At 47.4% G+C, this 27,361-nt stretch overlaps 1 protein-coding gene across 8 annotated transcripts in view; it reads left to right on the top strand.

Moving 5' to 3' along the window:
* ST3GAL5 (ST3 beta-galactoside alpha-2,3-sialyltransferase 5) overlaps positions 1 to 27,361 on the top strand; it is a 50,563-nt gene that overhangs the window by 16,619 nt on the left and 6,583 nt on the right. For 5 of the 8 annotated variants that reach the window (XM_035001137.1, XM_035001141.1, XM_035001133.1 and 2 more), the window contains exons 2-5: positions 10,110 to 10,233; positions 12,445 to 12,556; positions 22,090 to 22,433; positions 26,785 to 26,971. In XM_035001137.1, coding sequence (XP_034857028.1) covers positions 10,112 to 10,233; positions 12,445 to 12,556; positions 22,090 to 22,433; positions 26,785 to 26,971 — 765 coding nt within the window. In that variant the 5' untranslated portion in view covers positions 10,110 to 10,111. Of the gene's footprint in view, positions 1 to 10,109; positions 10,234 to 12,275; positions 12,365 to 12,444; positions 12,557 to 22,089; positions 22,434 to 26,784; positions 26,972 to 27,361 lie in introns of all 8 variants that reach the window. The other 3 variants (XM_035001135.1, XM_035001134.1, XM_035001136.1) reach the window with 1 other exon arrangement.

A 27,361-nucleotide genomic window follows, 5' to 3' on the forward strand; every position in this document is an offset into this window, starting at 1 on the left:
GCAATTTAAAATGCATTTTGCATAGGAACTAGCATGCTGCTTCTTAAATAATTGGAATTTCAGACTGTGCTGAACCCAGGCATGGTACTGTCACATCAGAGTTACTGATTTTTGCTTAATATTTCCTTTTCTGATTTCCAGCAGTCCCTCCTGTGCTTCTTCCTTTCCTCCCCAGCCCCTTGAAGGTGGGCTTCCCGGGGTTAAGACGGCCCTGCACTTTGTTCTTCCCCTTGGGGATCTTATCTCTTTAGAGCAGTCGTAACTACTACCTTTATCCACATGCCCCAGGACCTTATCTCGGTCATGGCACATCCTACTGTTGACTACTGCAGATCCCCCCTTTCCTTCCTTACCGACAGAACCCTGATCTTGTTTGGGGAAACAGCCGGCCCAGCTTGTCCAAAGTTCCTGGCTAACTCTGCAGCTGGGGGTAGCCATGTGCTGTCATCTGGCCAAAGAGATCTACATGGAGGCCTGTCCGTTTCTGGAAGTTTTCCCTCTCCTGATATAGGTGCTTCCCCTTCCTTTCCATCTCATCCCTCTTCTGCTTCCTGCCTGGACTGTGGGGCGGAGGTTGGCCAGGTACTGAGGCTGGAGGAACAGAGGCTGGTGGGAGCTGGGGACATCGGTGGTGTACCAGAGCCACCACACCAGCCCTGGCCTGCTTGCCCCTGGACTTGCTGTTCTGTGAGAAGAAGAAACCCCCGCTTGGCTAAAAGCCATGATACCCAGGTTTCTGCTACCTGCAGCCAAGGGCACTCCCTGACTGATATTCCAGGTGAGATTCCCCCCGACGGCCCCAAGCCTGGGTTTTCATCTGTCCCCAGGACTTAGCAACCTGAGGGCCCACAGGACTTTGGGACTCGGCAGGGCCAAACTGATCTTAGTGACTCCAAAGCTTCCATCCGTGTGACCTCTCTCTCTAGAGCACTCCACCATCTTCCCTGTCACTTGAACTGTCTTGCCTCCTGTGTGCTAAGCACCTTGGATCCATCCCAAGGCCTGTCGGTGCTGCAGCCCAAGCCCTTCCTCTCCCCCGGCGCCCCCACCCCCGGCTGCCGCCATCTTTGCTGCGGCTGAGAACGCTGTGCTGGCTCCCCAGCAGCCTCGCATCTCAGCCTCTCCACCTGCCCTTCTGCTATCCCTGCTGCTTTCCCTGTGATTCTCCTGCACGTTTCTTGACCCCTCTTGAATAAAGTCCTCAAGGGCCTCTGGTGATCGTCCGTGACTGTCTGTGATCTTCCATACATTGACCTGCTGACCTAATGGCCTGTCTTAGGTCGGGTTCGGTAGAAGCAGAGCCTGAAACAAGACGTCAGGGGCCCCTGGTTCATTGAGGGGGCTGCCAGGAGAAAGGGCACCAGGTTGGGGTGGGGGAGGGAGGGAGGCAGGGAAAGGAGCTGAGCAAAGCTGTGCTCCCAGCTGATCCCTCAGGGAGTGCTGGAGCTTAAATTGTTCTCCCAGGGTGATCCCACCTAGAGGCCAGAAGGCTAGCCTTTTGTACCTCCTCAGTCAGCTGTGGGGCAGATGTGCAGAGCGGGGCCTGACGTGTGCTCTTGGCAGCCAGCACCCACAGCCCAGATACGGCATCGGCCCTGGGACGTCCAACAGGACCACGGTATTGCCTTAACTCCTGCCTGCACCCCTACCCCCATCCCATGCCATACTTTCTCAGCTGTACCCAGTCATTTGCTGTTCCCCAGATTAACCAGGCCTCTGTGCTTTGCTCATTCCATTTCTTCTGCCCACAGCGTACCTCTTCCCTCCCCACCCAGCTCCTCTTTGCCATGCTCTCCGCTCGTGCTGTGCCTTCTCACGGGCACCGTGACATGTCCAGCGTCTGCGTAGCCCAAAGCTGGCTTCTCCCCGAGCGCAGGCTTCCTGCCTTGTCTTCTGTTCTCCTTTATCAAGTAGAAGTCTTCATCTAAAACACAAAACCCCAAACACGATTTGAGGGACTATTTTCTCAACTTTCCCTGGATGGTATATAACTTGTACCAGTCTGGTTAAAGGAGAAGTTAATTAATTTCATACTGTGGATGCCTTAGGGCTTAGCTCTCTTGGACCTGGTGGGCAGGGCTGGCTGATGGGCTGGATGTTCTGTTGAGCCTCAAGCCATACTTCCATCTGCCTCCTGGGCATCTCTGTCCAGTTCTTTACCATCTCATATTAATCACATCATCACAAAACTACAAAAATTGACTTCCAAACCTGTCTTTCCAGAACTGAGATGCAGCTTTCCGTTTGCACACGTCTTGTCGCTGATAGTCTTCTTTTCATCATTTCTCGGTAGATCTCTGTCCTGTCCCTCCCTCCTGCTCCTCACCAGGGCAGGCCTCGGGCTCCCCTTTCATCTGGGCAGCAGTGAGCATCCAGTACCCTGCCTCTCTGTCCCTGGGCAGGCAGCCTTGCACGCAGCTGACTGGTGTTCCTTTTCTCCTGCCGTGAAGTCCTCTGCTCTCAGAGACCTCCCGCCTTACCAGGCATGTTCTTTCAGCTGCCACATTCACATCGAAGCTTACCTGTTCGCCTTCCCAGGCAGCCCACTCCAGCCACGTTGGCTTACTCACTGCTTTCTCAAGTTCAGATTTTTGTTTCTAACTATCTGTGCCTTGTCAAGCCTTCATTATTAGAAACAAAAGACCCTTCACATACATGCATATCTGCCGTTCCTAAGCACCCCCAGGTGGAAGGGCATGGACTGGGAGGTGAATAGATGTGGGTTGGAATTCTCAGCCCCTTACTTCTCCATGCATGACCTTTGGCAGATTAAATGCATAGCAGTCCAGTGAAGTAGGTGTTGTTAGGATTTAGTGATAGCCTGTGTAGGCTTTACTCCCAGTAAATATTAATGCCCTATCCACTCTTGTACCAGTAATTGTCTCTATAGGTAATTTGGCAGTTCATCATGTCCTGCTTGGTGGTGCCTATTCTGCTCTTGCCTTTGGTGGTTAATTCTTAATTCTGAAAATGTTAGTGCCCTTCCTACAAATGGACTGAAAGCGCAGGCCTTGCCCTTATACATCAGGGCCTTAACAAGGATTATTTCTTCATCAGGCATACAAGCATTTGAGAAGGATATGTTATGTTTTTGTGTGTGAGTAGAAATACATAATTTTGCAAACCAAGCCTTTTCTGCATAAACATGGTTAGCAAAGCTGAGACGTGGACAGTCTGAGTGAGAAGAGGGTCAAACTTATGAGCCCTGGGACCCTAGCACTTATGAGGAGATGGTAGGAGAAGAGCTACCATGAAGGAGATGGGGAAGGAGGACAGGAGGGTGCCGTGGGATGGAAGAAGATAAGCAAGCCGTTGGTGATGGCCTGCCAACAAAAGGCCTTGGAGGAATGCCTGAAACTACCATCACTTCTGAAACTCTCATAAGAAACTGAGTATTTATTCAATAAATATGTACTAGATGCTTATCATGTGCCTCTTAACATCCTAGGCACTGTGAATTCGGTGGTGAGCGAAGTGAAGACCCCTGCCTCCATGCCATCTATATTCTGGCTGGGGGGACAAGAGACGAATTTTATTAAAAAGAAAAGACTTCATAGATTACATGTCTCATGATAGTGATTGTTATAAAGACAAAATTAAGCATATGCATCTGGGAATCTCCATATAGGCGGTTTTGGTAAGTGGGGCATATCGGTAGTGGTTTTATCATTCGAAGCTGAGCGTTCTTCACATTAGGTAAATAAGTCGAACGGAGTGGAGGGTCCAGATCGCCAAAGTGAATGCGGTCTGTGTGTGCATGCGCAGGTTGGTGGCAGGGGGACATGTTTGCGACACCCTGCAGTGCCAGGCCAGAGCAGATGAGCGTGAGCCCTCTGAAGTTCTAGGAGGTCCTCTGTCACCCTTCACTCATCCACTCATTTCACTCAGCGGTTTTTAGAAGCCCCCTGATGTTCAAGGCGAGCTGGGCACGGGGCTTCCGTACATCAAATGGCAGGGGGAGCTCAGTGTCTGCTCCTCAGACAGACTGGACTTGCTGAATGTCAACGTTCTTCATTTTGCTTCTCCATAAATATATATTTTTCCCAGCTCAGCAGACTTCCCCCAAATACAGTAACTTCGTTTCAACTTTTTTGCCTTTAACTAAGCTTATTTATGAGATATTGTTCCTCACACAGTAGAGATGCTTCAGGGTTCCTAAGAATATTTTTTGTTTAAGTGGTTCTCAGATTTCTTTTCATCATAGGGTAAGGAGCCTCCCCCCATGAAAATGTCTTTAAGTTTTCAGAAATAATAGCAGTAATGCCAGAATTCAAGGAAGTATAAGAAGAATGCAAAATGAAAAGTGAGCTTACTCACAGTTGTTGATAACATATAGGTGTGCTTCCTTCTAAATATCTTTGTACATATATACACTTATGGATATATAAACAGTCTTCTCCTGCATTCTGATCGTTTTGTTAGCTAAAAGTATAATTACTTTTAGGATTAATGGTGCACAGTTATGCAGTTGTTAACAAAACATGCCCATGGCTTAATGTTTGTGTAACTGAACCTTTAAATGCAACCCGTCCTCCACCGAATAGAACATTAAAGACGAAAGAAGTGAATGAACAGTGTGGATGTTGCAGAGCTAAACAAGACTATAAACTGTGGTTCTCTGAGGGAGCATCTCAAGGCCACCTACCTAGCTGTATATCAGCTATACGTTTGTGAAGATGACTCAGGTTGGCTGTCCTTCTGTGATGTTGAGGGGCATGGAATCCAAATGGTCTCTTGTAAATCAGAAGAATACCTTCCAAGCTCAAGTAGGAGGATTTGATGAAACTCGGTGGGAAGTCAGATTCTCTTACCTTGAATGGAAACGTCCTAGAACGTGATTCTGTGTATATCTCTATACATTTTTATAAAACTACTTTTTTTCTTACAATGTCTTTCTGTGTCAGTGTATATACCCAATACTTCAAGCTAGTGCTTCTCAAACTTTAATGTTCATACGAATCCCTTGATTTAGCAGATCTGGGGGGCCTGAGACTGCATTTCACACTTGCCCCCAGGTGATGCTGAGGCTGATGCCACAGATGCTGCAGTGATGACTTGTGGTGATCATTTACCAACAGATTCCCTGTTGTTGGACGTTGTAGATGTTTCAGTGGAGCTTATACTTTATTCTTTGCTATTATAATTTCTGTTAACTTTCAGGGTTTTGTTTTTTAAAGATTTTATTTATTTGACAGAGAGACACAGTGAGAGAGAGAGCACAAGCAGGGGGGAGTGGGAGAGAGAGAAGCAGGCTTCCCGCTGAGCAGGGAGCCCGATGCGGGGCTCGATCCCAGAACCCTGGGATCACGACCTGAGCTGAAGACAGATGCCCAACGACTGAGTCACCCAGGAGCCCCTTAACTTTCAGTTTTTATCTTAGGCATTTTAGGGAAAATAACATTTTTGAAGGATGCTTACCTTGTTTGAAGACAGGTTACAGGCATGCAACGCACATTCCACTCAATGCGAGAGGTTTCCTAAGGACCTGCTGTGTGCCAGGCCCTGTCCTAGGTGTTGGGGATACAAAGATAAACAAAATTCTGGCCCTGCAGCTCATCCTCCAGGTGCTTGCAGAATGATAGAGGAGACCTAAAATATACACAGACAACGTCAGCTCATTGCAATCAACAAAGATGGGGAAGTGTCGGGGATGGCCATGGTGTTGAAAAATTATCTTCACAGAGGAGAGGGTTTAAGGATGAAAAGTGGTTCACCAGGCAGATTGCTGGGGTTCACATTGGAATTCCATCACGTGCAAAGGCACTGAGGTAACAATCTGGCACATCTGGGCTTCTAACAGTACTTTTGTGTGGCCAGAGTGTGACGGGTTTGTCACCTGGAGTCATAAAACCTGAGATGAGCTGGAAATCATTAAACAGGATACTTTTTTTTTTTTTTAAAGATTTTATTTATTTATTTGAGAGAGAGAGAATGAGAGACAGAGAGCATGAGAGGGAGGAGGGTCAGAGGGAGAAGCAGACTCCCTGCCGAGCAAGGAGCCCGATGCGGGACTCGATCCCGGGACTCCAGGATCATGACCTGAGCCGAAGGCAGTCGCTTAACCAACTGAGCCACCCAGGCACCCCCAGGATACTTTTTTTTTTTTAGAAAGATGGCTTTGAAGAGACAGAATCAAGACAGGGAGTCCAGGGACTTGATCACTGGAGGAATGTCAATAGGCATGAGAAGTTCAGGAAGGTATGATCGAGAGACCCTGGAGATACCGGGGCTGGGAATGAAAGTTAGAAGCCTGAGTTGGAAACCTCTGTCACAGAGGTTTTCACCTTGGATGGCTGAATGGATGGCACAGCTTCCAAATAATGTAAGGAATAGAGGAAAGTGCCAGGTTCTGCTTCGTAATGTTGTCTGAGATGAAGATAGCAGGCAGGTTGTTGGGCGCATAGTCTGAGCTTAGGTGAGAGGTCCGCACAGAGAGAGGGGCTTGGGGGGTCTCTCCCTCGAGGCAGTGAGTGAAAGGCAGATGGTGAAGCCTTGCGGTGAGTATTTGTGGGACGAGAAGGTTGTGCTGGTGGTGGAGACCAGGACCCTGGAGTCATAAGATGTGCGTGTGGGAGTTTAAGGGAAGGTTCAAGAGGTTTTAGAGGAAATGTGGTTGCAAGGTATCCCAGGCATGGTGTGCAGACGGAGTGAAGGAAGGTAGACAGGCTGGGAGCGGCTCGGCCATCACAGGGAGCAGGGACGGTGAGAGGCCAGTGAACTCTGAGCATTTAAAAGTTCTGCAGGTTGAGAAAGGGGGTGGGGGGGAGAGAGGATACTGGCCAGGACCTGACCGTGGGGGAGTGTGTGAGGGGCTTCAGGAGGATGTTGCTTCTCCAGAGACACCCGGGAGGGAAATGGGATGGACGGAAGAAAGGACTACTCCATGATAAGGCTAGAGTCAAACCTGTGTCTGGAAGTGAAGGTGACCAAAAGACACAAGAGCCTTAAAGCCCCAACAGATGAATCCTGTCAGATGAGACTGGGCGCCTGTAAGTTCCCTTTTTCTGTGGTAATAGGAGTGACAACCAGCAGGTGCATAGTGCTTGTGATGTGCACCCACTTTCCCTACATGAATCCAATGGGGTAGGTAATATGACCACCCCCATTTTACAGATGAGCAAACTGAGCTTGCAGGAGTTATAGTGACTTGCCCAAAGCTTCCCCACTGGTAGGGGGAGGAGCTGAGCCCAGGTGTTGGGCTGTAGATTCTGTGTTCTTCTACTCCCTCTCCTGCGATCCTCTCCAGTGTGATTAGAAAAAAAACCAAAACAGCTATTTTTATTTTTAAGCATTTGAATGGATTGTATTGTATGGCAGTGATAGTGAGAAGAGGAAGGATTTCAGGATGATAGACTCTGTCACCCCCAGAGCCCCTCCTTTCCTTGAACAATCCTACTTTCCTGAAAGTGGCAGGAGAGCATCATCTGATATACCAGTCAGTGCCCAGCAGGAAACCAGAAACCGTGGAGATGCTTCCGGCAAGGAGGGCTTTTATGCAGGGGATTGATCGCAAAGACGTCAGCAGACCTGAAGATGCCAAAGTGAGAAAGAAGTGTTAGCCAGGGGCGCCTTTGTGGCTCAGTTGGTTAAGCATCCAACTCTTGATTTCGGCTCAGGTCATGAGCTCAGGGTTGTGAGATCGAGCCCCTCGTTGGGCTCAACACTCAGCTTGGAGTCTGCTTGAGAGTCTCCCTCTCCCTCCTCCCTCCCTGCCCCTCCACCTGCTCGCTCTCTCTCTCAAATAAATAAATTAAATTAATAAATAAATAAATAAATAAAATCTATAAAAGAGGTGTAGGAGTGTTAGCCAGAGATCAGGAAGTTTCTGTCACCCTGGGCTGAGGCTTGTACTTGTCACAAAGCTGTTGGAGGTGCCATCACTTCTCTCGAGTGGAAACCGATGATGCTAGATGCCCACCGATGCTGCTGGAGTCACATGTAGTCACCCTCTCTTGCCTGTGACTGTCACCGCCCCTGCCAGAGGCTGTGCTGAATCAGGGGACCGGAAAGGCTGCTGCTTTCCTCCTGTCTTCCTCCTGTCTTCTACCAGGAAGTCCCACAGTGACAGCTCAGCAGGAATCGGGCGGGCCAGTGGGGGAAAGGAGGTTCACAGGCTTCTGGCCTGCGGGGACGGCCTGCGGGGACGGCCTGCGGGACGGCCTGCGGGGTTGGCGCTGTCCAGCGCAACAGAGACAGGCAGAGGTGGAGACGGGCTCCCCTCTGACACCGCAGTCACTGTGTTTGCTGGAGGTCCGCCTCGGGGTGAATTGCATGTCATTCTGGTTGTAAAAACACAGACATCTTAGAAATGTCTGTTTTATATATGTACTGGTTACAGGGAGCCTGCTGGTTCCCACCACTTGGCTGGCCATGCGTTTAAGTAACCCCAAAGTTGCGGTGTTTGAAAACTTCCAGGTCTCAGTTGTTCTTCAGCAAGGGTTTACTGGTGAGGTCCTTGGCACTGTCTTTTTGAAACTATTCAGAAGGATACATATCTAGGAAAATTCTTGCTACACAGTTAGAATTGGAGTGGAGGGAGAGATTGTTTCCAGTAGCAAAAACATAAACTACTTGAACGTCAATTTGGTAAAAGATTTTTTTCAAAGGAAATGACACTTTAATGGAAATAAAGTGTATAATGACATATAACTGCCTCTTGGCTGAAAGACTATAGTAAAGATACTGTTTCTTAATATATAAATTTATCATAATAGCATACTATAATAGGTGCCTAGATTAGCTGAGCTATGACTTCACTTTTAATTAACAATTGCTTAAGCAAGATAGAAGTTTATTTCTCCATCTTCTGACAGCCCAGAGGCAGGCAGTCTAAGGTGGACTGGCGGCTCTGTCCTTAGGCTTGTCCGGGGACCCAGGCCCCGTCTCTGCTGTTGCTCCACCATCCCTTGGTGGTCTGCTCTCTGTGTGGTCCACAGGGGCTCCTCATGTGTCAGTATTTCAGCCAGCAGGAAAAGGGGTAAAGGTGTATGCCAATGCATACACCCTGGAAGTTGTACAAGTCACTTTTGCTCATATCCCATTGGCTAGAACTTAGTCATGAGGCCATACCTAGTTCCAAGGGAGGCTGGGAAATGTAGTCTTTATGCTGGGAGGCCACGCACCTAGCTAAAAATCCAGCGTTTTACCAAGTTGAGAGGAAGGGGGAAACTTACGCAGGGGTAGACATACCGATTTCTACTAGGGTACCCCATAGAATATTATTTAGAAATTGAAAACTTGAGAATACAATTAATTCAAAAGAATAAATAGGCAAGTATACTCAAGAACATATAATTTTTAAAGAAAAATATCTTTTAAAATTGCCATTTTTTTCCCCTTAGTGTAACACTTTTGTTCTGTTTTTAATGTAACACTTCCTCTTTAAACTTTTTTTAATTATGGAAAACTTCAAATGTACAAAGCGTGAGAATATTGGGAATATGGTATAAAGAGCCCCATGTACCCAGTGCCCAGCTTTGACACTTAATCAGTTTAAAGCTAGTGTTGCTTTATTCATTCCCCCACGTGCACTCTTAGCCCCTTCCTGACTTTTTTGAAGCCAATCTCATTTCTCCTGTTTCATCTGTAAATAGTTCGTATGCACCTCTAAAAGGTAATGGCTCTTGAAAAACATCAGACTTCTAATTTGGTGATAACTGTAGTTTCATGTGCAGTTGTAAAAAATAATACAGAGAGATCCCAGTTTCCCCCACTGGCAGCATCTTGCAAAACCATAGTATACTATCACAGCTAGGATATTGATGGGGATACAGTCAAGACACAGAATATTTACATCATCACAAGGATCCAGCCACACTCAGCCCACTCCTCCATAACTCCTGACAACTGCTCATCTGTTCTCCATTTCTATAATTTTGACATTTCAAGAATGTTATATACCTGGAATCATACAACATGTAAACTTTTAGTATTGGCTCAGCATAGTTGCCTTAGATTTATTCAGGTTGTTGAGTGTATCACTAGTTCATTCTTTTTTGTTGCTGGGTAGTATTCCATGCTATGGATGTGCCCCCTAAAGGCTTTTTATAAACATCACCTGCTTGACTCTCCCTCCTTTCCCTGCCCTGGCTTCTTCCTCTCTTTCACAGCAATGCCCAGTGAGTATAACTGTGTGAAACTGAGAAGCGATCGCTCAAGACCCTCTCTGCAATGGTACACCCGAGCTCAAAACAAGATGAGAAGACCCAACTTGTTGATAAAAGACATCCTAAAGTAAGTATGAGCCCTTGGGCCTTATGACCCCCCTGGCCGGGTCAGCTGTGGGGAGCTGGGAGAAGAATGCAGTAGGACCCGAAGGATGGCTCTCATACTTGGTCCAAAGGTCATATAAAGGCACACTCAGGTGCAGGTTCCATACACAGACGTCTGGGTTTATGCATCAGGCTGTACTTCTTGAGAGGGCAGCACCAGCCAGGGAGCGCCCAGGCTCTGTTCCTGAGCCTCAGTGCCTGAGAGAGCGGCTCTTAAACGTGCACAGTGCTCCCTGCCGTTACATAATGAAAGGGGGCTTTTCCCCTTAGCCATTTCAAGTTCATCTAAAAATACGGTTAATTAAAGTCCCCTACAGCTTTGAAGAGCCTTAAATATTGAACACTAAAAGAGATGATAGGTGTGTCAGCCAGGTCACCCTTATATCCTAATAAGTGGTAGAATTGTTAAGGGAGGGACTTGGTGGTTGCATCTGGTAGCAGCCAAACCAAGTTGAAAATCACCCTTTCGGGGCGCCTGGGTGGCTCAGTCAGTTAAGTGTCTGCCTTCAGCTCACGTCATGATTGTGGGGTCCTGGCATCGAGACGCACCTCAGAGAAGCCCTGCTTCTCCCTCCCCCTCTCCCTCTGCCCTTGCCCCCCACCCTCTGCTCGTGCTCTCTCTCTCAAATAAATAAATAAAATCTTTAAAAAAAGAGAAACAAAAAAAAAATCACCCTTTTGAAAATACCCCTAATTTAGGGGGTGTAGAAAGAGGAAAGTAGAAAAAGGAAATGTACATTATTATTTTCCATCTCCTTTTGTCATCAACCAATATTTACTGAGGCCTGACATGCCCAGCACTGTGTGGGATGCCGGCCCATGGCAGTGAACGAGGTCGACCTGGGCCCACGCTGCACACAATGTGGGCACGACAGACTCACGACCGGGCATTCCAGTGCAGTGTCCTCAGTGCTGGAGGTACCGGGCCTGCTTTTAACATACTGTCCGTCCTTCCTTCCTTCCTTCCTTCCTTCCTTCCTTCCTTCCTTCCTTCCTTCCTTCCTTCCTTGTTTCTTCATAATCAAGATAAGGGAATTATATGCACCAAATGTAATGCCTTTTTGGGGGGCTGGGGAGAAGGATAGGTAATACTATATTCACAAGATTTAAAATTCAGAAGATATTAAAAGTACTCAGTAAAATATCCTCTCTTTCCTGCCCCCCACTTAAAGGTAACCAGTATTACCAGTCTTGTGTACATAAGAAATTGTGTGTGTGTGTGTGTGTGTGTTACTAACCCCCTGCTTTTACACAGATGGTAGCATCCTATTCGCTTAACATTGTACTCCATCCCAGGGGAAAATTAGAATGCTTGTTCAGGTTTTCATGGGAGAGCCTACTGAAAGAAGAATCAAGAAGTCTTTTTTTTTTTTTTTTTTTAAGATTTTATTTATTTGACAGAGAGAGCACAAGCAGAGGGAGAGAGAGAGAGAGAGAAGCAGGCTCCCTGCTGAGCAAGGAGCCCGATGTGGGACTCGATCCCAGGACACTGGGATCATGACCCAGGCCGAAGGCAGCCGCTTAACCGACTGAGCCACCCAGGCTTCCCAAGAATCAAGAAGTCTTGAAAACACTTCCTAGCAATACTTTCTTGCATCATCCTTAAATATTAAGAAATAATTTAGCATCTATTGTGTATAGTTTATTGTGCTAGATGCTGTGTTTTTTAAACTGTCCCTTCCTTTACAAAAGGGATCATTTTCCCATTAAGGTTATTCCTTAACTCTTTTTTCAGTAACACAAATTATTTAAAACAATGGTTCCTAAACTTAGGTTTAAACTTTTTTTTTTTTTTTTTACTTTTAGTTTATCAGTATCACTTAGAGAACTTATTAAAAATGAGGTTTCTGGGGGTACTTGGGTGGCTCAGTCGGTTGGGCGTCTTGTAAAGTCCAGTGATCTGCGTTGTGATTCATATTTTATTAGGGTGCCTTTGCAGAAAAATGTTTTCTCTGTATTCACTTATAACAAAGATAGTCGTAAATGACTAATTTTTCTTGTCAGGAAAGTAAGAAATGGTGCCTTAAGTCAGCCACGAAGGTCCCCTTAAAGGCTGTACTTTCATGTTACCTGGCAGGCAAACTCAAGCTGGGGTAGGTTTTCCCTTATTTCACATGATTTCTCTTGATTATCACATAACTGCATCATTATACCTAATTGATTTTTCTTCCAGGTGTACACTGCTTGTGTTTGGAGTGTGGATCCTTTATATTCTCAAGTTAAATTATACTACTGAAGAATGTGACATGAAAAAAATGCATTATGTGGACCCGGACCGTGTAAAGGTTAGATATGCCATTGGTGTGGTTTAAATTAAAGTATTTCCAAGCTTATACTTAAACAGCAATATCATCTCTAAAGGGTTATAAACGAGTCCTCAGGAAAGTTATAAACAGAAGGAAAACACTCCATCTTAGGGGCTCCAAAATCAGAGACAGCCCCCCCCCCCAGCAAAACAAATAACCAACCCACCCGCCTCACAGTATTCTTCCTCCATGTACTGAAGTCACTCGGGGGAGGTGAGTTGCATTTGACCCACTCTAGGCACCTGCCGTGGGGCTGGCTTGCTGTGCTGTTAATGGCCCACACGTCCTTAGAACAGGGGCAAGTTCTTTTGGTGTCACATCATTCTTTTCATTTTAACGATTTCACACTGTATTTCAAGCTTTTTCCTTTTCAGTTTGTATTTATCTTTCTAAATCAGTTGACCTGTTAAATGCTCATTTCACGGGTTATGTGCGTGGTTAGATGATCCAGTAACGTTCCGTCCTGGATGAAAGAAGAGATGATTTGAAGTCAGGTAGCATGGCGATAATGGTGACCAACGTGTGTGGGCGCGTTATCATCACAACGGGGCGATAGCCCAGTATTCTGACCGATGAAGGCTGGGAGGTTAAGCTGCTTGCCCAAGTCCACGTCTAGTTTAGTTAACCAGTTCAGTTAATCTAGCTTAATGTATACCGTGTGGCTATTCTAAAAGTGCTTCAGCACTGTAAACGCATTTAACCCTCGTAGCTGGAACTGTCATTACCTCACAGCTGAGGCGACGGAAGGACGGGGAGATTAGGCGGCCTGTATGAGGTCACCTTCACTAGTCCGCGGTGGAGCCGGGCCTTGGACTCAGCAGCGCGGTCTCGAGTCCAAGCCCCTGCTGCCTGCTTGCTGCCCGGGTAGGGGAGGGCCACGGAAGGAGCCAGGAGTTATAGGTCGGCTGATGCAGAGAGGAGGGACCTTACATTTCTGACCTAGATTCAAGCCTAAAGGCCACTTAGTCAAAGACGAGACCTTGGGCAGGTTTCTTAATTGTTTTGAGTCCCAGTTTTCTCAGCGCGGAGATGCAGACAACACCATCCGTGTGACAGGGCGGCCCTCAGAGTTGAATAAGGTAACGTGCACGGAGCTCCTTTGCCAGTCGTTTGTAGTCACGCGTTTTTTCCCTCAGTCTCTACGTCCTGCGAAGCAGCCTCTCACCTGTGCTGAGGGACAGGCAGGCGAAGAGAGTGTAAAGAACGAATGCGCAGCGTGGCCCCTGCAGATCCGTCGCCTCTCGCAGGGCCTGCCTCCCCGCGCGGGGCCGTCCCCGGAGGCTGGCTGCCGCTCTCCGCTCTCCGTTCCGCCAGCTCCGCCAGCCCCTCCGTGCTGGTGGAGCAGGACGTGTCCCGTGCCTCTGCTCGGGCCTCCCGCCTCCCTCCCCGGCTGGCCTTGCAGACGTCCCGACAGCCCTGAACTCCTCCTGCCTTTGCTTCTTCGCCGTGCTTGTCCGCCTTCTCTTTGCGGCCTCTTTCTCCTGCCCACTTAGTTAGTCACGCTACGGACCGTCTGACCGACTGCAAAGATAACCACTCTCGACACCGGGTTAATTGAGGAGAGGCAGGAGCCCTGGCGTGCCGGGGTCCAGCCCGCCATTTCACAAGCCCAAGATGGAGAAGATGGGCTGTAGTAACACCAGGGGTAAAATCAGCTTTGCAGCTTTTGGGCCTGGCCAGCGCCGTCTGCATCGGCCTGTGTTGTGGCTGCCTTCAGCTGCTCCCCATAAGTGACATTAATAGCCCAGGGATGGTCTGCTCATCCCTGCAGAGCTCAGACAGGTGCTCTGATCATTACGGCTATTACTCTGGAAGGTTCCCCAAGGAGTCCCAGTGACTCCTGAGGATGACCAGAGAAGAGACTCAAGACTATGTCCCCGAGGAGCCTTGGAAGGGATGGGAACATTTGCGTAGCCGGCAGGACAGACGGCCTGGTGCAGGGCACGTGGCAGCTGCGGGCCTCCGGGAGGGGCAGCTCCGCCCCGGTGGCCTTAGTGACGGACGTGCGGATCCAGGAAAGGCAGCCCAGCTGAAAGGAGAAGGAGGCGATGGTCCCAGGCATCAGAAGATGGGATTAATGGGCCGCCCTTGTGGCGTATCTCTGGAGCTCTTGAAGCAAAGCCAGGGTAACTGGTCCTGTAGATAGAATTTAGGCATCAGACAGTCGGTGGCGCAAGGGCTTTTCTGATCCCTTCCAGCCCTGAAAGTGTGGTTGTCTGTAATTTTATCAGTACCGGGCTGGAAAGGATAGGCTCGTTTCTTCCCTGCTCTCAGTGCTGGTCCCCAACTCAGTGCCTTCGACGCTGCACCTCAACCGTACTTTGAAACTCCATTTGATACAGTAATTTACCTAAGTGTTTTGTTGTCTCATCTAAAATAGAAGTTATTTGAAAACAAGGATGGGGGGCGCCTGGGTGGCTCAGTTGGTTAAGCAACTGCCTTCGGCTCAGGTCATGGTCCTGGAGTCCCGGGATCGAGTCCCGCATCGGGCTCCCTGCTCGGCGGGGAGTCTGCTTCTCCCTCTGACCCTCCTCCCTCTCATGCTCTCTGTCTCTCATTCTCTCTCTCTCAAATAAATAAATAAAATCTTTAAAAAAAAAAAAAGAAAACAAGGATGGTGTTTATAAAAATGGACAGTTTCTGGGATTCTGGGAACAGGAATGATGCTCCAGTTCCTCTGCTCCCACCCGTTGCCCCAGTTTCATGTCTCCTTACCCGCCTTTCTGCATCCAGACATGCCCCACTATGGCGGTAGTATATTTCCAAAAATTGAATCCGGTATGGTGTATCCTGGTTTCAAACTCTGATTTGTTCCCATTACCTTTAGAATATCCAGACTTCTGAGTCTGGCCTGTAGGGCTCTTTGTGCCTTGGTTCCTGCCAGGCTCTTCAGCCTCCTTTTGTGGCCCAGCACTGCTTCTTTCTTTCTGCCTCATTATGGTTTTGATTTGTATTCCCCTGGTAACTAATGATGAGCCTCTTTTTTTGTGTGCTCATTGGCCATTTGTATGTCTTCTAAGGAGAAATGGCTATTCAAGTTCTTTGTCCATTTTTTTATACGGTTATTTGTCTTTATATTACGGAGTTGTAAGAGTTCTCTACATATTCTGGCTGCCAGTCCCTTAATCAGATATATGGCTTGCGAGTATTTTCTCCCATTTTGTGGATTGTCTCATCACTTTCTTGATGGTGTCATTTTCAGCACAAAAGTTTCTTTTTTTTTTTAAGCACAAAATTTTCTAATTTTGGTGAAGTCCAGTTTATCTCTTTTTCCTTTTTGTTCCTTGTGCTTTTGATGTCATATCTAAGAAATCATTGCCTGAGCCTATGTTTTCTTCTGAGAGTTTTATAGTTTTAGCTCTTAAATGTAGGTCTTTAATTTATTTTGAGTTAGTTTTTGTATATGGTGGGAGGTTGGGGTCCAACCTTTTTCTTTAGAATGTGGATATCCAGTTTTCCTGGCACCATTTGTTGAAAAGACTTTCCCCTATGTTTGCTGTGTTCTTTCTAACTTCACTGCCTGGAGCCCTTCCCTCCCTTGGCCTCTCTGCTCCTAATTTTTACATCAACTCTCAGCTCAGGAGTTACCTTTTCTAAGAAGCTTTCTCTGATCATCCTACTCTGTCTTCTAGAAGCGCCTTCATACCTTAATCCTAACACTTACACTGCAATGTTTTAACTGTCTTTCCCACTTGTCCTTTAAGCAAGCCCTTGGGAGATGGGGTTGTGTGCTAACATTTTGTGTTAATGAATATGTACTTAGGTATATTCAACTCCAGAGGGAGGGGAGATATTACTGAACCATGGTGTGGTGTCTCATCTCTGAACTCCAATTGAATAGAAAATCCACAATTAAATAACAGGCAATTCTTTGAGTATTTTCTGTAATGTACATTAAGTTTAATATCCCTTCAAGGAATAGGTCAGATAGTTTCTGTTCAACTCTCCTCATATCCACCAGTGGATAGTAGACAGGAAAAAAAAAGAATCTCGCCATCCCCTTTCCCCTAAACCATGAAATAGGAGTCCTCCATTTAGGCTGATGGCGTCAGTTTCTGAACCTAAGTTCACTGTGGGACCAATAACAGTCTCTCAGGGCTGCCATTGCCCTGCCCTGATTGGCTGCAGTGAGGATTCCTGACCAGTCCCTGACAAGGGGGATGGGAGTATCTGATGGGCAAGGTCAGCCTCCCAGGCCCCACTGCCTGCCTGGAGAAGTGCTATTAGCTTCCTGCACAAAACTACGGTTCCCTAAGGAGTGGGGAAATGGAGACCCAGTAGGCAGCCCACAGTGACTGCCACATCAACCCAGTTCTAAAAGATGTCTAGGGGCGCCTGGGTGGCTCAGTTGGTTAAGCGACTGCCTTCGGCTCAGGTCATGATCCTGGAGTCCCGGGATCGAGTCCCGCATGGGGCTCCCTGCTTGGCAGGGAGCCTGCTTCTGCCTCTGACCCTCCCCCCTCTCATGTGCTCTCTCTCATTCTCTCTGTCTCAAATAAATAAATAAAATCTTAAAAAAAAATAAAAGATGTCTAAAAGATCATTATTTTTTCCAGTTACAAAAATAAGTCCAAAACTTCAGGTAATACAGAAATGAATAAAGTAGAAAGTCTCTTGTAGTTTCTAGAGAAAGAAGAAAAAATCAGGAGTAGTGATATAAGTCAAACGTGTTTGTGAAAGCCTTGGTCAGTTCAGAAATTAATAAAGTAGAAAGTGAAAGCCTGCTGTAACCACGGTGGAATTAGGGGTGCTTTTTATCTTTTCACTTGAGACTTCTTTTATAGCTTTTTCACATTGTTGACACCGTCAGAATGCCCCACTTTTCACAGTGGTCCTGACAGGTTGTCCTGCTTCATTCCAGGCCGAGGGAGCAGTGTGTGCAGAAAGCTTTGCTCTCCAGGGCTTTGCAAATTAGACGTACAGCAGGAGTTGGATATCACTGAGGATTGGGGTGGGGAACAGCAGGATAGAAGACTGAAAATGATCCAGGACCAAAGAGGGAAAGGCCTTGAATGCCATACTCACCAGGTCCCAAATTTGATATCTGGTCATGTTTCATTAAAGCAAAATCAGAAACCCTCTCTCAAGTCCCCAGAGTAGAGGAAACGGCCACAGAAGCTGGCCGGTGTGGTCCTGGTGTTCTCAAGGGCTGTGAGGTGGTATGAGCTCTCTGCAAAGAAGACCCTGTCTCCAGGCTGTTGGTGGAGATTGGTCTTTACCACCAAGAGCGTGTAGACAGATCTGAATTGTTGCGGATGTAGGTTAGCAGAAGATGGCCTCAAAGCCATGAGGCCCCGTTAGCTCTGCTGAGGATATTCAGCAGCTTGCCGTGTTAAGGGGACCCTGCTGACCCTGTGGGAGTCTGAGCATTGTCTGGTTGTGCTGGACCTGGCCTGTGTTAATACAGCAGCAGAAGTGTGGCCGTGGTGGTTGTGGATTTTGTCTTTTCTATTTAAAGATGCCCCCCTAATGTGCCATTTCTTTAAAAAGACTAACAGTGGTCTCTGCCAGGATCTAGACACTTTGAAAGCGCATTTCAGATGTGAAATTGCATTTAAAAGATGTTTGAGGAGAGACAAGGGCACATTCCTGTCAGTTTAGGTTTGGGCCGCATGGTTGCAACAGTTTGAACTAGGCCCTCTCTCTTCTCAGAGAGCTAAAAACCACATACCACCCAGGGGACTGCATTTTATGCTGTGTAGTTAATTATGGCCAAATTTACTTCCCTCTGACTCTGCAGATCTACACTCACGTAGCCAAGGTAAGCATAGTGACCTGGGCTGAGTTTTTAGTCCAGGCGCCTACACCTCTAGACTGGTTCTTTCCTGTCCTCAGCGCCGGCCCTTTGCCCCAGACCATCCTCGAATGTAAGAGATGAGGGAACTGAAGCTTTGACCGAGGGCTGGATGCTTCAGTCAAGGCTACACTGCTGGTTAATAGATCTGGAACTGGGTCTAGCGTCCAGGTCTTCTGATTGTTTCTTCCTAACCGTTTACCATGGCAAAGTATACGCATCGTAAGATTTGCTCCTCCTAAGCATACGGTTTGATAGCATCCTGCGTTTATACAGTTACACCCCCATCACCCCAGTCCAATTTTAGAACATTTCCGTCCTTCACCCAAGTGAGTTCCCTCACCCGTTGTAGTCTGTCCCCCTCCCTCAGCCACCAGTCCCCGGCCGCCCCTGACTGCTTGAGTGTTACTGTGGTGTTCTTTCTGTGACTTGGTTATTCAGATTTTGCCCCGCTGGTAGCCAGGGGAAGGTTCTAGACGGCTAACTTGAACGTGAGTTCAGGGTGGCAGTAGCTTTGCCCACGGTCGCTCTTCTGTGATAGTATCCAGTCTTCACACGTCTCGGGCACAGTGCAGAATGCGGGGGGCAGCAGAACAGCCCCGTGAGGAGGAGAGCAGTAGTGGCCTTTCACAGACCTAACTCATGCCCTCCGTTCACGTGGCCTGTGGCTGAGTCAGGCGCCCACCCCGGTTTGCTTAGCTCCAGCCCCCAAACTCTGCCTCAGCCTCAGTGCTGTGCCCTGTCCCGGATTTAAAGAAGGAGAAGAGAACATTGCCTTTTACGAAGAATTATGCCATTTACTTACATTTCTGAGAAGTACTGTCGTAGAAGTTATGCAGTAGAAACGAAAGTGGAGACTTTGCCAAGGAGAATTACTTAGATTTTTTTAAACACCCTTCGGTGAATTGTCACATGGTGGTTTCCCGTGGCAAATGGCCACCTCACTGACAATTGGAACTACCAGCTGTCTGTTTATTCTTCGTTGTGGGCAGCCAGAAAGCTCAGCCTGGAAGGCTTGTAAAAACCGAAGCCCTCGTTTCCATGCCTTGGTTTGAGAGAAGTGGGAGTTCCTGTATCTTTGCGAGAGTCTCCGGTTCTCTGCTCCCCCGTGGCCCTCACCCTGGATGGATGCCACCCAGACCCCTCCGCGTCCTTCCTCTCCGGCCTGCTTCAGCTTCCAGGGTTGGAGCTTTCTGCAGCAGGGGGAAGCAGACGGTCACAGTCCTTTCTTTGTCACGGCTCCGCGAGGCGAGCTTCTCCTCCCCAGGCTTTCCAGGCATGGAGGAGGCAGGAGAGAGGCTGGACCAGCTTCTGGTTAGAAGAAACGCTCCCCAGGGCTTTCTCAGGGCTTGTTACACGTCTCTAAATGAGGTGAGACAGAAGGAGAAAAGGAATTACCGTCGCCGTAGACGGTTCCAGTGGTGTTCCAAACACTCGTTCCCCCGGATTGATGTATTGCACCCCGCTGTGAGTGAGTCACGGTCAGAGGGTGATTACTAAGCCTTGTGCTGCACCCAGCCTAGAAAATTAAGTCTGAAGCCTGAAATGGAGCTCTTTGCCAGAATGGAAATGGAATGAAATTTCCCTCCTTCCAAATGAAACTTGTAAAGAGGAAATTTGGCAGCCCAGGATAGCTGAGCCCAGGTTTCTGGCTTGATCACCTACTTCTCTTTCCAGTCATGCGTCGATCCCGAAGCTGCTCTGGGTTCCTCCGGGCACGTCTCAGACGTTCATTTCTGTCCTAGGAGATCTGCAACACCAGATGCTTGACATGTCGTTCTAGAGCGAAAGATTCAACCTCTTGTTCTGTAAGACTTGCTGTTCATAACCTTCAGGCCTCGGGTCTGGGGACAGACGAGTGCGGTGTGGGTGGCCCTCTACGGGCTGCGGAGTGACGTGGGCTTGGCAGGCCTTCCGTTCTGGTGCTGCTCGGGGTCACGACTGGTCCTTGCGTGGCTTTCTCACTGATTGCTCACAAAGGTACCGGTTCGCATTTAAACTCTTGTGCTCTCTGGTGGTGTTTGTGTGTTGCTCTGTGTAGACGGAGGCTGCGGTTTGAGGCATTCGGGAAGTCATCAGACTGGGTTAGCGCCAGCTCGGCCCTCTAACTGGTTATGCCCCCTTGAGCCCACAAAGTGAGGAGACGAACGGCCATATTTTAAAGTGTGGGAGATTTGGTGACGGGAGACTGAGACCGTGACTGCGTATGGTGTCTGCAGCCTCATCTGTGCTCAGAGAGTATCGGTTCCCCTTTTCAGAAACGGGGCCACGTCCTCAAGATGCAGACAGTGTGCTTTTACCAGCTACTAATAACTCTTTGAAGCTCTAACTTCAGAAGGGAGGAGCAGGGGGCCTTCTGCTATAATAAGATAGGTGTTTTCCTACAAAAATATCCGTTATTCAAAAACCAGACCATAAAAATAATAGAACTTTGAGGAAAAACATAGTTGGGGCATACATTTAAAATAACATGTAACAGTAGTAATTCTCATTATAGTATAGACCTGGTTTAAAAGACACATTCTGTCCTAAAATTAAATATCCCAGGAACTCTGGGACTTCATACACATATACACGCATGCATGGGTACACGCGTGTGTGTGAAGATAGCCTGGTGGGAGGAGGGGAAAGGCAGGGCCAGCGCTGCTGAATGTGGAGATAAGGACCGAAAGCACAACGATGAGGGAGAACTGCCGGCCAAGCGGTTGTGAGGCCGCGTCCGGCCAGACTGAGCCAGGAGGAAGCGGGGGGCCAGTGGGCCTTTGGACCCTGTCCCTCCGAGGGGTGCTGCATTCAGCTGGGTCACTGTACTTGGCCTTCAGCAGTAGTTCCTTGTGGAGGCAAAGCATTAATGTGCAGGGAAAATCGTATACAAAACCAAGGCCACTTCTATGTTGACATGACATTGTGCCCTGATTACATTTAGAATAACTTGCATTCCAAACTTCATGAAGCTCATTGCCCAAGTGATAAATCAGCCTGTTTCTCATCCTGCTAGATAAGAACCTGAAATACGAAATTTTATTAAATTATGGTAAAAAAAAAAAAGCAAAACACATAAAACTTATCATCTCAACTGTATTTTAATGTACAGTTTGACCCTGTTAAGTGTATTCACATTGCTGTGAAACAGATTTCTAGTACTTTTACATATTGCAGAACCGAAACTCTGGACCCATTAAACAGCATCTCCCCATTTGCCCCTGCCCCCCCACCCCCCCAGTCCCTGACAACCACCATTCTACTTTCTGTTCTATGAATTTTAGTACTTTAGAGACCTTATTACATAAGTGCAGTCAGATAGTCCTTTTGTGACTGGCTTATTTCCACTTAGTACAGTGTTCTCAGGTTCATCCATGTGGTAGCATGTGACGGGTTTTATACAATGTGAGATACTTCAAAGTATGTATCTCACCCCAAATTTATTTGGAGAACAAGCTTAGGCTAGGGGTAGGAGGTGGGGGTACAAAGACATACTTTCCTTGTATAATGAAGTAAATATTCTTGTGGAGTTTATTTCCCTGTCCTGTGATTCTCCCAGGTTATTTCTTTACGTTTCTGAGCATCAGTTAACTCTAAGAAAGCAGACGTTTTATGCTGAAAGACAGGACTCAACAGGGAGCTCTATCAGACATCACAGGACACAGTGTCATCTATAAGAGGATATTTCTAATGCCTGAGAGTTTCTCCAACTCAGCTTGATGTGATTTCATTCCAGAGAGCTCAGAAATACGCTCAGCAAGTCTTGCAAAAGGAGTGCCGGCCCAAGTTTGCGAAGAAGTCTATGGCGCGGTTGTTTGAACACAGGTACAGCCCGGACTTGCCACCTTTCGTGAAGGAGGCCCCCAAAGTGAATGAAGCCGAGTACAAGTACAATCCTCCTTTCGGATTCCGGCAGTTCTCCAGTCAAGTCCAGACCCTCTTGGAAATACTGCCTGAGCATGACCTGCCTGAACACTTGAGAGCCAAGAGCTGTAGGCGTTGTGTGGTTATTGGAAGTGGCGGAATACTCCACGGACTAGTGCTGGGCCATGCCCTGAACCAGTTCGATGTTGTGATAAGGTACATGGGTTCACCTCCAGAGTTTACCTCACTGCTGTTGGTCCTCGTCGAACCAGCAACAGTGAGGGACGCGGGGAGCGCCTTAAGTCCCTGCCTGCAGGGGGCTTACTGCTTGAGACGTTGAAACAAAAACATGAAATGATTGGATGCCCCAAACTGTGCCACACTGACCCTAATTTGGCAGAACCTTTGAAGAGGAGGTGAGGTTTGGAAGGCTGGGTAGATTCAGGAGGAAGCCTGAGCTAGGCAGGACCAAGAGGCGCACGCGGTGTGGGGGTTGGGGGGTGAGTTGGTGGGATGCCTGGCCTCCGGGAGCAGGGCTGGGTGTGGGTGCGCCCCGCGAGGCCGGGCCGGCGGAGATCTAGGACGCACGCAGCCTGTACTCCACTCATCCTAGATTCTTTTTGGTTTCACTGGCTAAAAATTGTTTTCCTTATAAAAGCAAAATATGTTCATTCTTGAAGATTAAAAAAAAATACAGAAAAATGTAAGGAAGAAAATAACCCCTCAGAGCCCAGAGAACCAACCGCTATTAATTTGTTGTGTTTTTTCCACTTTTGTTCTATACACATACTAACAAGTGCATTTATATTCTTATCAAGTGTTTTGCTTTTTTAACATAATATTATAAACAGTTTCTGAGGCCATTAAATATTTCTTGGAAAATTAACTCTTCCAAGTGCTTAGTAGTCCTTTAAATGAGAGTATCGTAAGTGATTTAACTGTTCTACTGTTGCTGGATATTTTGAATTTTTCAGTTTCTTTGTTATTGTGAAAATGCCTTGCATATCTCATACTTATGTCTTTATCTCTGATTATTTCCTTGGAAATAATTCTAAGAATCCTTAGAATTGTTGGCTTAAAGATATTCCATTGTTTTTAAGGCTCTTGAGGCATTTTAATAAATTCTCCCTATCAGAAGGAAGTGCAGAACCAGGAGTACAGTGCATGCTGGGTCTTCCATCGCATTTGTTCAGCAGGAGTGTGTGAGTTTGACCGAAGGCAGGAGAGGCTAGAGCCGGGGACTGGGTTTCGAGGTTGTGGTCAGTGCATGCAGTGTGTGGGCCTGATGTGAGGCGGAGAAAGTGGAAATGGAGACTAGTGTGTTTCCAAGAGGTATATTGAGAAAGTAAATTACAGGACTTTCTGACAGCCTGACAGTTAACGTCAGGGGACACCAGGATTTCTAGTTTGGGGGTCTCAGACGTTAGTGGAACTGCTGTCAGAAATGGGAGTAGTTGGGGAAAATCTCAGGTTAGTGAGGGAGGATGACAAGATCCATTTCAGATACTTTGAGCCTAAACGTGGTGTGTTCACATAATGCCTTTGTCCCCAGTCGCTGTGATCTCAGGCAAGTTTCCTAACTGTCCTGTGCCTCCGTTTCCTCATCTGGAGGCAGTCACGGTACACATAGTCTAGGCTTACCGTGAAGACAAAATGAGTTCACAGATGTAAAGCACTTAGAACTTAGTGTAAATTGCTCGATAAATGTTAGCACCTATTTTTGGGAAATGTGTAGGAAGGTGGGGGCTCCGGAGGAGGGGGTAGGGGGCGTAAGGGGTTTGTAGGAAAGAACCAGATTTTTGTAAAAGCCATGAGATAGAAGAAACAGGTAAGAGCCTAGTTTAAAGGTAAAAGGGGTGCCGTAGGCCCCAGTGGCCAGAAAGCAGGCATGGTGTGAGGTGAAGGAGCAGGAGTGGGGTTGGGCTATGAGGACTGTAAAGGTTGGGGTGAAGGAGGCTGTAACCACTGCCTTTCACTGGATGCTTTCCATGTGCCGGACACTGCGTCACGTGCTTTGGAGGTTCCCCTTCCTCCGGGAAGCCGTCTCTGTTATGTCACCAGTGAAGACGTTGAGGCCCTAGAGGGCCCAGGGTCCAGGCCAGATGGCAGCAGTCCAAATGCAGGTGGAGGCTTTCCGAGTCTAAGCCCTGGGCCCGTGCGAGCAGCTGAAAGATGTGTGCGCGGGCAGACGGGGCCCCGTGCCCATCTAACGGTGTGTGACTGATGCGGGAAGAAGAGCGGAGAGAAACCAGGGGTGCCACTGGTGCTCACCCTGGGCCCGAGGAGAGGTGCGGTGGGAGGGAAGGGGGGCCTTGCCAAACAGTGGCATTGGGCGCTTCAGGCAGGAGGCAGGCAGCGAGATCTCTGGTGTGGAGCCCTGCCCTATTATTGCAGGAGTGTCAGGAGCACGCTCTGGAGGCACACACACGAGTGTGTCTTTCCCCCAGTGTCAGCTTTATTCAATCACGAAGCAAAGTAAATCACGATTAGAAAGTAGATTCAGAAAAAGAAAGTAGGTTCAGGATTGGGGCGCCTGGGTGGCTCAGATGGTTAAGCATCTGCCTTCGGCTCAGGTCATGATCCCAGGGTCCTGGGATCGAGCCCCACATCGGGCTCCTGGCTCAGCAGGGAGCCTGCTTCTCCTTCTCCCTCTGCCTCTCTCCCTGCTCATGCTCTCTCTTTCTGTATCTCTGTGTCTCAAATGAATAAATAAAATCTTTAAAAAAAAAAAAGAAAGTAGGTTCAGGATTCCAGACTCGATGATAATTCACATGTGCTTAAACTTGGCTTCTTACACAGCACACAAAGCAGGAGAGAAGACGAACCACACAACAAACAAGCTAACAGAAGGGTGCAGGAAGTGAACGAACTAAACGCAAAGTCAGTCTGTGGGGTGCAGTTGAGATAAAGCCTCGGTCTGGTCCGGGTCAGCTCTCGGCACTTCCTGCTTTCTGATGTTCCAGCAGCCAAGGCTCTCGGTTCTGCTCGGAGATCATTCGGGCAGAGCCTTCCCCGGCAGTTGCCTTTTTCAAGTGGTCAGACGTAGAGGGGTCAGGTCTGAGGAGTCTAACAGTTTGCTGTCAAAATCCTTTCCCTTTTAAAGGGATTTTATTGGTCTCGGGCCCCCGCAGACCTCCTCTGGTTCTGCTTGTTATCAGTTCTGGGGGTTCAGCTGACGCTGGTCTCTCCTAGCTGCAGTACCTTACCTGCTTGCGTCATTGCTTGATTCAGGCCCCTGCTTGACAGGAGAGATTCCATTTTGCTCACTACAAGGAGAGTGGGGCTGGGAGAGTGGGGAAGGGGCTGTAAGGTGGCCTGATGCCCAGTGGTGGCGCACAGATCACCAGACTGGGGAGCATGGACTTCATGCATGGCCACTGGGAGGCCACTGAGTGCTGGGGACAGAGGAATGGTGGCTTAGCCTGATGATGAGGGAGAATATCAGTTAAGAAGCTTTTGGGAGGTAACTTTTAGGTTTGAAACAATTCCAAATTTAACAGAAAAGTTGCAAGAATAGTACAAAGAACCGCGCATTCACCCTTGCCCCAGATTCTCCAACTTTATTACATTGCTTTATGATTTTCTCTTTATATATACTATTATTCTTTTCTGAACCCTTTGATAGTTAGTTGCAAATATCAAGCCCCTTTACCCTTAAATAAGTCAGTGTGCATTTCCCAAGGACAAGGAGACTCTATTCTAGAACTATAGAACCACAGAACACTGTGCAGAACCAGGCAACGAACACTGAGAAAATACAGGCCCTATCTAGTCCTTATCCAGATTTCACCAACAACCCTGATAATGTCCTTTATTTTAAAAAAGAAAAGAAAGGGGAAGCGGGGGGATAACTGCTTCAGGGGCATGCCTTGCATTTGGTTGTCATGTGTAATAATATCTTTAGATAATCCAGAGGTAGGTATCAGATCTAGAAGAAGTGGCAGTGGACTAGAGAAGAAAGCCGAGATACAGGTGTGATAATACAAGGGAAGAACCAAACAGACTTTGAGATTACAAAACTCTTTTAACTGGGTGAGTGGTAGTGCTTTCAGAAGAATTCTTAGAATCTGCCCCAAAACAACCACGCTGGTAAGATCTTGCCTTTGTTGATCTAACAGTTTTAAGTGTCCCAAGTCCTTGCTTTAAGGATGCACCTGGGCCCAGTGCCCTCCTTGGTCCCAACCCTGTCAATATAATTGTGGTTTGGGTCTGCCTCGCCCTGGTTTCCTTTCTGATTACCTTTCTGAAATTCTGGCAAGAACTCCTAATATCTGAGCACAGCGGGAAGCTTTCGAGGAAACATTGCTGATGCCCAGAGAAAGCCCAAAAGAATGTTTGGGTTGGCTTAAAGTGGTAGGACTGGATGGAATTGCTTGACATTCAGAGAGGAGGTGTGGGCGTCCCTTGGGGACTTGAGGCTGCCAGGAGGGAGGCCTTACCCCCAACCCACAGCTTCCTCCCAGCCCTATAAACATGTGTGGGACACAACGAAGGGATCTTGCATGATGTGATAAAGTAGTTGATGGTTTGCTTTGTCAACTTATCTTTGTCCTTTTTATTTAAATAGGTTAAACAGTGCACCAGTTGAGGGATATTCCGAGCATGTTGGTAATAAAACTACTATCAGGATGACTTATCCAGAGGGCGCGCCACTGTCTGACGTTGAATATTATTCCAATGACTTGTTTGTTGCTGTTTTATTTAAGAGTGTTGACTTCAGCTGGCTTCAAGCAATGGTAAAAAATGAAACCCTGGTAAGCACTAGAAATTCAGCTCTCCAGTGTTCCTTCGTAAAAAGTGGAGGGGTCTCTAACTGTAATTACAGACTTGTATTTTTAAACACACACAGTGGAATGTATACAGTTGACTCCCGAACAACATGGGTTTGAACTGCATGAGTCCACTTGTACACAGATTGTTTTTGATAAATACAGTGCAGTACTCTAAAGGCATTTTCTCTTCCTTATGATTTTCTTAACATTTTATTTCTCTAGCTCGCTTTATTGTAAGAATACAATATATAATACATATACAAAATATGTGTTAACTGTTTATATTATCGGTAAGGCCTCTGGTCAGCAGTAGGCTATTAGTAGTTATGTTTTCGGGGAGTGAGAAGTTATCTGTGGATTTCAACTACTCGG

The sequence above is a fragment of the Mirounga leonina genome, unplaced genomic scaffold, assembly GCF_011800145.1.
Source record: "Mirounga leonina isolate KUSES-001 unplaced genomic scaffold, KU_Mleo_1.0 Mir_125, whole genome shotgun sequence".
Classification (NCBI taxonomy): domain Eukaryota; kingdom Metazoa; phylum Chordata; class Mammalia; order Carnivora; family Phocidae; genus Mirounga; species Mirounga leonina.